This window comes from Etheostoma spectabile, chromosome 14 (genome assembly GCF_008692095.1).
Source record: "Etheostoma spectabile isolate EspeVRDwgs_2016 chromosome 14, UIUC_Espe_1.0, whole genome shotgun sequence".
Lineage (NCBI taxonomy): Eukaryota > Metazoa > Chordata > Actinopteri > Perciformes > Percidae > Etheostoma > Etheostoma spectabile.
The window spans coordinates 14,894,586-14,904,492 of NC_045746.1; the positions used below are offsets into that span (position 1 = coordinate 14,894,586).

At 37.2% G+C, this 9,907-nt stretch overlaps 1 protein-coding gene across 1 annotated transcript; it reads right to left on the reverse strand.

Moving 5' to 3' along the window:
- Positions 1–1,575: 1,575 nt before the first annotated feature.
- Positions 1,576–9,907, reverse strand: dnajc8 (DnaJ (Hsp40) homolog, subfamily C, member 8). Its single transcript, XM_032535207.1, has 9 exons — positions 9,705–9,907; positions 8,146–8,247; positions 7,494–7,550; positions 7,308–7,374; positions 7,010–7,104; positions 6,810–6,881; positions 2,382–2,473; positions 2,111–2,186; positions 1,576–2,028 (listed from the first exon to the last, which is right to left on the reverse strand). Exons 1-9 carry the CDS (start codon positions 9,774–9,776, stop codon positions 1,906–1,908), a joined length of 756 nt encoding a protein of 251 aa, XP_032391098.1. The 5' UTR covers positions 9,777–9,907; the 3' UTR covers positions 1,576–1,905.

Below are 9,907 nucleotides of genomic sequence, written 5' to 3' on the forward strand. Positions count from 1 at the left end.
AAGGAAAGACATCGGCACGAGACAGCTGTTGAAATGGATTCCCTGATTTCACTGGGCGCTCCTCTGAAGCAGTTCACCAGCTGTGTTTCCAAGAAGAAACCCTCCACCAAGAGAGGAGCCAAGGGCAGCCAGTCTGTCCGCAGGAGCAGCTTCACCCGCAGGAAGAGTGTCAGTAGGAGGAGAAGCCTTCCATGCAGCAGCCAGAAAGTCCCGGACTCCTGGCTCAGAATATACCAGGCTGAACTAAGGAAAGAAAGGTAGGGTAACCATTTTATTTGAATGTATAACTCATTAATTAATGGCAAATAAATCTGACAATTTTCTTACAGTCATCAGCTCTAAAGCAGGCCTTATCTGTCATAGTAACATTTTGTCATCCAGTGATGGATTTGTTTACATTTTTAAAGAATTGTGTCATACTTCTCTGACCGTGTGAAGTATGAAGTTAATTTCCTGGTATCCAGCTGAGACTCTTAGCCAGACAGACTTGGCCTAATGAGGCTAAGGCTGTTCCTCACGTGAATAAGCTGCTTGTCCATGTGTTGTTCCTAATGTTGCACTGTGCTGTTGGCCAAAGGAAACGACAGCAAGACATACTGGCCAAGAAGAACGCAGAAAGGACGGTCAGACGAACTTACTTCAGGACCCACCACTGCCTCCCAAGGGTAATTAAATGAACAAAAACATTTAACAACTTTGTTTTACTGAATACTATTTTATTATACTTTACTATGACAATCATCCTCTTTCACATGCAGCAGCCCACCCCTGCCAGAAAACCAGCCCCAGTGAAGGACGATTCCTTCTTCGGAGCTTTCCAAGGCCTCAGCCTGGACGGACTGCTGGGAGGCACAAATGGATCTCCTGCTGTCAGTGGAGATCAGTGCAAAGTCATGTGAGACCTGATATAAGGACAATAAGACCGTTTAACTGATCCTCATGCTTGAGCTTTGAAGGTCAAAAGGTGATTTGAGTTGAATATAAGAGGCTCACACCTTTTTAGCCCAAGAAAAAAGGGGAATGCCAAACATATTTGGCTTACTGTTTTCATTTTGATTTTTTAGAAATGGTAATGCATGTTCTTGATTCCTTGATGGTTGTTTTGCAGATTACTCTGTATCAGTCTGAACAATCTACTTGTTTGTGTGAATTATGAGGGTTATAAAATTGAGCATCTCTCTATCTTGAATAACTACAATTTTATTGATCCAGGTTAAAGGATTTTTATTCAACATAAATAGGAAATGTGCAACAAACACCAAGTAGGTGTTTTACTGAATACATTTGAGACATGCAGAACTAAGACACTAAAACGAAAAACCTGCATTTGTAGTGTATAGTTCAAATATTTCTGCGCATTGGACGGTGCAGAATTATTCAATTTACAATCTCACAGCATATTTCAAGGTGTGTGTATCCAATCACTATTGTATTGGCTTGTGAATGTGAATTGTCTAATTACAACCAGGTCATCAAAAGCAGTAATGCCACATACCATCTGCCCCCAAATCTAGCCATGCCTACCTGCGTATTTAACCTTTATGCAAAGTTTAGACTCAGCTTTGTAGACCACTGTAAGATAGGCTTGTTAAGACCAAGCTTTATTTAGATAAAAAGAACAAACAACAATCACATTTTTCTCATCAGTTACAGAAGGGGAAGATGCATCATTTCTCTATCTCACACAAGGCAGGGACGATCTCTGAGTGCAGATCACAAATATGTTATGTATTAGAAAACCAAAGTACAAAACTACGTTTGTCAGACTCAGGATGTTGTCAAATGACAAGTATCTCGATGACTTCACAGTTGACTGCTGACGACGAGATGATGACCTAGAATGGGGAAGCTGGGGGATTTTTTTATAACGGTAGGTTTATTCTAATAAAGTCATATTTTACAGCATCATTCCCTCTGTTCCATCTTGACCTTTGGGGGCTTGAGGAAGGACCGATTCTTTTTCTCCTTGCTCTTTTTGCCTTTAGCCTGGAAAGTCCTCCAACTGTCCACTCGCCCATCTCTTGTTTCCTAAAAAAATGTTACAAAATAGTTAATTTAAGAAATTCCAAAAGCAATTAAAGTAAGTGATCACAGTTGTGGAGAAACGCACCTCAAAGTTTTTCTGCCATTCTCTGTCCCGCTTTGCTTTCTCTGCCGCCTCAATTTCTTCCTCTCTTGCCCTTTTTCTGGTAAATTAAGAGGAAAATGAATGAATTACATTCTAAATGTCTGTTTCAATAGTAAAATCTGATAACATTTTGATCAGATATTACAATCACAATTTACAATATATTTGTACATTTAAATAAAGAGGCAAAGACAGGTAACCATTCTCTACAGCTTAAACAAAAACCAGGGTGGAAACATTGGGCATCATTTACCTTTCATGCATGTCCTTTGCTTCCCTTTCCTTCCTCTTGATTTCAAGCTCTGCGAACAACTTCATGGTCTGTTTGTACACGGCTTGTTTAAACTGGAAAAGATGGACAACTTGGTCTTAGTGTCAAAGAAAAACATTTTATCCATCCATTTTAAGTAAATTTTGGATCTAAGATTATGTATTGTTATTGTGAACAGTTTATGGGTAAATAAAACACATTGCACTATTAAAATATTTGCATTACCTCAACTCACAGCAGTATTTCTATTCCGATATAAAAATTCTGTTTAGCATTTTTATCATTGACGTTAGAATTTTAGATTAAAAATTGTATTAAATATTGAGCATGGCTAAGCTGCGTTTTATAGATATTTCAAAGGTGTTTTATTTAAAATAGTTAAACATTTTTAATAGCAATGTGTCCTCACTTCAAACAACTGCTACTTATTAACTAAATGAACAGTAGGGGATGATAGCACAAGACTCTGGTATAGTATGTTAAAAGTCATAGCATGGTATGTAGAGAAAAACCATTGTATAGTATGTCAAATTTTTTCCAGAAAAGTCATAGCATGTCCAAACAAATAAAGTGACAGTGTGAAAAAAGTAATATGTCCAAAAAAAAGTTTAAAAAGAACTCATATTTTAGTGTTAAGGCTGTTAAAGTGTTGGCGCGACTCATGGGTGTTTAACTGAGTGAGCTAAGTGAGATGCAAAGCAGGCTGTGCCATCCCGTGCGCTGAATTGGATGGAAGACGGAGGTCCCGCCCAGTTCCTGGAGGAGGAAGCTGATTGGTGTGGCATGTCACCACTGAACGGTCAATAGAGGCGTGCCAAGGAAGTCTACCTCCAACTTAAATAGCCTCATTAAGGGCAGCTGCAAGATCAGATTTGCTTGTGGAAATGTTTCAAAGAGTGAGGAAGTGGGCCAAGGTTTGAGCTTTAAAAACTGATACCACCTTTGCGTTTAAGAGGTTTGTGTTGTATTAGACACATTAGGTTCAGGGGTGCTGTAAGTATTGTGTTTTACCAAGTATTTACGTTAGACGTTTTTAACCTTTTGTTTTCTTATAGTTGTAGTTCCTTTTAAGGATCTCTTTTTGTTATATTCTGTTTTTGAGTTCAACCGCACCCAATGGCCCAATTTTCCTGTTGAGTTATTTTTGCCTTAATTCAAAATAAATATCCTTTCAAAAACCAATGACATCTGGTTTATGCTTGCGTCCTGATACCCCTTGACACTACGGGTCGTAACAATAATATGTCGTGAAAAAAGTCATAGAGCATGTCGGAAAAAAGTTTCCAAATAAATCATAGTATAGCATGTGGAAGAAAAGTCAAAGAGTTGTGGTATAGTCAAAAAAAAAAGGTGTATACCATGTTGAAAAAAAGTCACTGAAAGTTATAGTTTAGAATGTCGTTATAAGTCACAGTATAGAACACTTGGGTAGCTCAACTGGTAGAGCATGCGCCCATACATAGGCTTATTGTCATTAAAAAGTCATGGAATTAATATGTCATAAAAAACGTTTGAGTATGTCCTGAATGTCATTAAAAAAAACAGTATAGTATTTTGAAAGTCATAGTATAGTACGTTGGAAAAACATCACAAAAACTCACAATATGACATGTCAAAAAAGTCCTGGTATAGTATGTCAAAAAAAGTCATTAGAAATTATGAAAATAGTATGCATATCTAGCTTATCTGGCAGAGCGTGCACCCTTACATAGAGGCTTACCTCAATGCAGTGGACACAGGTTCAAATTCAAAATAAGATAAGTCACAGTATTGTGTGCCATTAAAAGATATAGAATAGTGTGTCATTAAACAGTTATAGTATCCGCATTAGAAAGTTATGACTGGTACTTCATAAAAAGTCATGAAAAAGCCATAGTATTGTGGGTCATGAAAGTCATTGCATAATACGTCATCAAAAACTCAGTCATAGTAGTACGTCATAGTATCGTATGGTAAGTCATAAAATAATTCATAGTGTAGTAAGTTGAAAATAGACAGTATACTATGTAGAAAAATTATGAAAAAAAGTCATAGTATGTCGAAAAAAGGTCTTAGTATTGTATGTCGAAAAAAGTTATAGTATGTTGAAAAACGTCATAGTGTATGACAAAAATGTCGAAAATAAGGAAGGAGTTCATAGCATAGTGTGTAGAAAAATTATGAAAAAGTCAGTAGGGTATGTCAAAAAAAGTCATAGTATAGTATGTAAAATAAAAAAAAAACATGAAAAAAGTCAAAATAGTATGTAGAAAAATTCAGAAAATAGTCAAAGTTTAGTATGTAGAGACATTATGAAAAAAGTCATTTGTGACGTAACAATATGCGACATGAAACCGAAAAGCACGGCACTTCCACAAAGCTGTGTCGTGCTGTGAGAAGGCAGAATCGCGGCACACCCCTTCCAATTCCTAGAGTTCTCCTTCCCGTCCAGATCACATCGCAAGTTGCGTTTTAAGCTCCTTTTTTCTGCTTGTGGAGAGCTACGTGACACATGAAACTATAGATAAGGGCCGGCCGAGAGTATACCAGGCTGCAGGTGAAGACGCGGTTTCAGGAGAGTGGCTGCATGTGTCCGTCAATGCACAAAAAAATAAACACCGGTTCAAGCCTCCAGCTGTCCGCGGACACGGAGTCCAGAAAGTGTGTGAGAGCCTCCCGGACGGGTGAACTGAGACTCTGTGTGCTTTCTTTTGGAAGTCTGGCTGCCGAAAATGGCACCTTACTAGCTAATTAATTAGCCTGAGTTAAACACTAGCTACAGTAAACAGAAGGTAGTGGCTTGTATCTGTGCGCGCGCCAGTGTTTATGCATTTGTGTCGGCCCGCCCCCACATTTGGCAATTGTGTTATAGCTTTTACTTAGGTACGTTGTTAATAATTTGCATAGTTAATATTGTTCTTTGGTGTTCAGTTTATACAGGTCTTTTAAATGTTATTTAATAAAAATATCTTTTTTTTCTCAAAAATGAAAAAAAAAGTCCGAATCACAAAAAAAAGTGATAGTATGTCAAAAAATATGAAAAAAGTCAAAGTATAGTATGTAGAAAAATTGTGAGTCACAGTATAGTATGTCGAAAAAAGTCAAAAAATATATCATATAAATGTCAAAAAATATGAAAAAAGTCATAGTATGTTGAAAAAAATATGAAAAAGTCATAATAAATGATGTCAAAAAAGTCATAGTATGTCATAAAAGTCTTGTATGACAAAAAAAAAAAACAATCAAAAGAAAACGTATTAAAAAGATATTTTTGAATCTTGAAAATTGTAAAAAGAAGTCATAGTATGCCGGAAAAAAGACAGGATAGTGTGACAATTATTCTTTTCAAGTCAATATGTTGAAAAAAAAGTCATCGTATGTTCAGAAAAAGTCATAGTATGTAAAAAAAATATGAAAAAAGTCAAAGAATGCTGGAAAAAGTCATAGTATAGTATGTCTAAAAAAGTCTTAGTACGTCAAAGAAAAAGTATAGTATAGTATGTTGAAAAATTACAAAAAAACGTATTAAGTATTGTAGACAAAAAAATTGTAAAAAAAAAAAAAGGTCAGTTACAAAGTCATTCTATAGTATGTAGGAAAATTATGACAGAAGTCATAATATATTATGTCAAAGAGTCATGGTATAGTATGTAGAAAAAAGTTATAGAATGTCGAAGAATTGTGAAAGTCATAGTATAGTAGGTCGAAAAATGTGATAGTATGTTGAAAAAGTCAAAGTATAGAATGTAGAAAAATTATGAAAGAAATCACAGTATAGTATGCTGAAAAAAGTCATAGTATAGTATGTTGAAAAAATATGAAAAGTCGGAATGTCAAAAATATAAAATGAAAAAAGTCATAGAATGTTGAAAAAAGTCACAGTATAGCATGTCCAAAAATTAAGAAGTCATAGTATACTATGGCGAAGGAAAAAGTCATGGTATACCATACCATACCAACTTTATTTGTTAAGCACTTTACAACAACCAAAGTTGACCAAAGTGCTGTACAGAAAATAAACATATTTATAATTAATAACCATACAATTAAAAACACAAAGTAGCAAATAAGAACAAGTAAAAGAAGTCGACATCTTACTATGTGTCAAAAGCCAAAGAGAAAAGATGGGTTTTAAGAAGGGTTTTAAAAACAGATAAAGAGGCCTGTTTTACATGCAAAGGCAGATCATTCCATAGTCATAGAATGTCAAAGAATTATGAAAAAGTCATAGTATGTCTCAAAACACACACACACACACACACACACACACACACACACACACACACACACACACACACACACACACACACACACACACACACACACACACACACACACACACACACACACACACACACACACACACACACACACACACACACACACACACACACACACACACACACACACACACACACACACTTTACTTACCATTTCAGGGTCATCCTCCTCCACATCCAACGGCTTCCCATCCTTCTTCAGCTGTTTCTTTTTCTCCTTTACCTGTTGGGAGGACAACGGGGAAGATAATTAACTCTTTAACCAAACAAGCACAGAGCAGGAGAGCGGAGTAACATGGAGGCAAAATGCCCTGAATGTTTGAACGGTGAGGGAACTTGTTGAACACTCACATTATGCTCCACATATTCCTTTCCTGCATGGATCACATCTAAGGCTCTCTTCCTCTGTTCTGGTTCCAGTAGGAGTTTGTATGCCTTGTCCACAGCTAGAACAGTGAGGCATTCAGGTGAAATCAAACTTATGGGTTTCCTTTTCATCTACTGACAGCATGCAGAAGGCAGGAGCTGAACGTACTATGTCACTGTGATTGTTAACATCGTACAAAAGAAGAGACTGGGCTACAGGATACGAGTTTATCAGATTAACGACAGCCAATGTATAATTTACAACGTGAGGTAAGGAATTTACCCTCAAAGGCTTTCTGTGCTCTCTCTGGATCACCCTGATTTTTGTCTGGATGGACCAAAATGGACAACTGCACAGTTAAAGAGACCAAATATTAGGAATTAAGAAAGGAAAAAAACACAATTACAATATCACTACGACCAATGGCAAGTCACATTTTTTTTTTTTTTTTTTTTTTTAACTGCTTACCGCTCTAAATCTTTTCTTCAATTCATCAGATGTTGCCTCTGGATCGATTTGCAGCACCTGAAAATGATGGGAACATTGGCCAGTTGATTCTACTTAGATATCTTAACCAAAGTGTCAATATAAGATTAATAATTTGCTGGAATCAAGTTGTTACGAGAATAATGGTGGCTCATACTCTGATGAGGGCTTGATGACAGCAGATGTGTCAGCCTATTGAGATTGTAAATAAAAATCACCCAAAAGATCAACACCAGAGAATTCTTTTGCCGCTCGACAGGTGGCGTTCCTCCCTATTCCACTTATTCCTTTTTTGGGGAACTACACACTGTTACAACATGTGAGAGAAAACACTAGTAATGAAATGAGAATTTCTGACCAATTAAGCCAGGAATTTATTTCAGTTTCACTTCATTTCCTCACATCGATCAATCATGTTAGCCATTTATTAAAGAAAGATTGTTTAAAACATTTTTTATATAACCTTGCTTGTCTTCCCCACATTTTAATGTCATAAATGAATACACAAAGTCATTTGTCTGTTGAACAGACTTACTTTTGGGTCTAGTAAATAATTATTGACATTTTTTAAACTGACAAAATAATTAATCAAAAAACATCAATGAGGAAAGTACCTAACTGTTGGTACACTTACCTCAAACGGATTGAGATTGAAGTAGGACGAGCCCGGTCTGAGAAGTCTGTCGATTTGCTGCTTGGAGGTTAACACCGAGTCTCTCTTCTCAATCTGCTTCACCTGTCAAAAAGACACGATGAAACTTTCAAAATTAAGCATGGTTTACCATAATACAAGCATGGATTGCAACGTCCATCTGAACCTGCACTTTCTAATAATAATCTTAACATTACTTTCTTCAATTAGTATGTTGGCTCTTGGTCGGTTTCTGTTAATGTAGAACGCTGCTGCACGTCTCCTCACTGGGTCAAAGAGACGGCCTCACATTGGCCCTGTTCTTACGTCTCTACAATGGTTCCCTGTCTCACTCTTGCATATGGAGCCTTCCACGGTCAAGCACCTGCATATGTGACTGAACTAATAATAATAATATTTTTTTTTATTTATAATGCCCTTTGCATTTCAAATGAAATCTCAAAGTGCTACAGTAGCAAGGAGTTAAAAACAGTTCCCAGAATATAACAAAATCAACAAATAGCAATAAAACACCATAAGACTAAAATTAAAACTGTGACTGTTAAAAGGCCTTTTGAAATAGGAATGTCTTTAGGCCTTTCTTAAAAATCGCCACAGTTTGTGGGGTCCTTAGGGTCTCTGGGAGTGCGTTCCAGAGCAGTGGGGCGACTGCCTGGAAGGCCCTGTCTCCCATAGTAGAGAGTTTAGTCCTTGGTTGGTGCAGGCAGTAGGTAGAGATGGAGGAGCGGAGATTACGTGAGGTGGTGTGTGTGGGGTGAGGAGTTCACTGAGGTAGGCAGTGACTGCTTCACTCACATTCTCTTGCTCGCTCTTTTAGGTCCATTATGTTCAATTTGCTGTCTGTTTCACACACCCGGTGATCGATCTGTTTAGCCCGTAGCACCTATAAGCTTTTAAATGTTGTGCCTCCACCCTTACGGTCTGTTGTTCCTGTCTCTCTAAAAAGCAGATAGACCTATCTTCTAGGCGTTTGGTTGACCTGTCTGCACTTTAAGTATTAGCCTATGTATTTTAATGTATATTTTAACATGTATTATGTTCTCTTGTATGTTTAATATGCTTTATATATACACATTGTACTTACTTTCTACTGTTGATGTACGAGTACAGCCAACATTCAGAAGTACAATGTGATGAAACTGGAGGTTGCTCTGCATCTTTTCTGGAAACCTGACCTCATGCATTTGATAGAACTATGATATGATGTAACTGGTCAAAGAGTGGTTACACTGCACTGCAATGTATAAAAGCTGCTAGATAAAAGGCGAACAGCACCTGCCTTGATTAAGTGACTTGTGGTAGTTGAGAAAAATATACTAAATACATAGACGATCTTTGGAGGTGTCCTGATAATACTGGAAGGACGAAGCCGCTCACAAAACATCTTAGTTAACGTTAGCTTCTCCTCGTTAGCTGATGTTCGTGTCTGCGAGGCCTGACAGGTGACAAACACGAGAACTGTTGAGAAATCGACTTCAGCCAGTGTACGGAGAGCGGCCGACACTTTCAAAACACATACATTCACAAAATGGTTATCGTACCTCCGTGTAAAAGTTTTGAAATAATTCATCCGACACACTCTCGGTAGAAGCCTCTCCTCCGGCGGCCGCCATCTTCCCACTGGTTTACACGTGACGTAGTAGCATCACGTGACCATTCCCTTTATTTTGATGAACAGTTAAGTTTATCGTCGCATGCATATCAAAATCTTTATTATTAAGTTTACGTCTATAATTCAATTTAA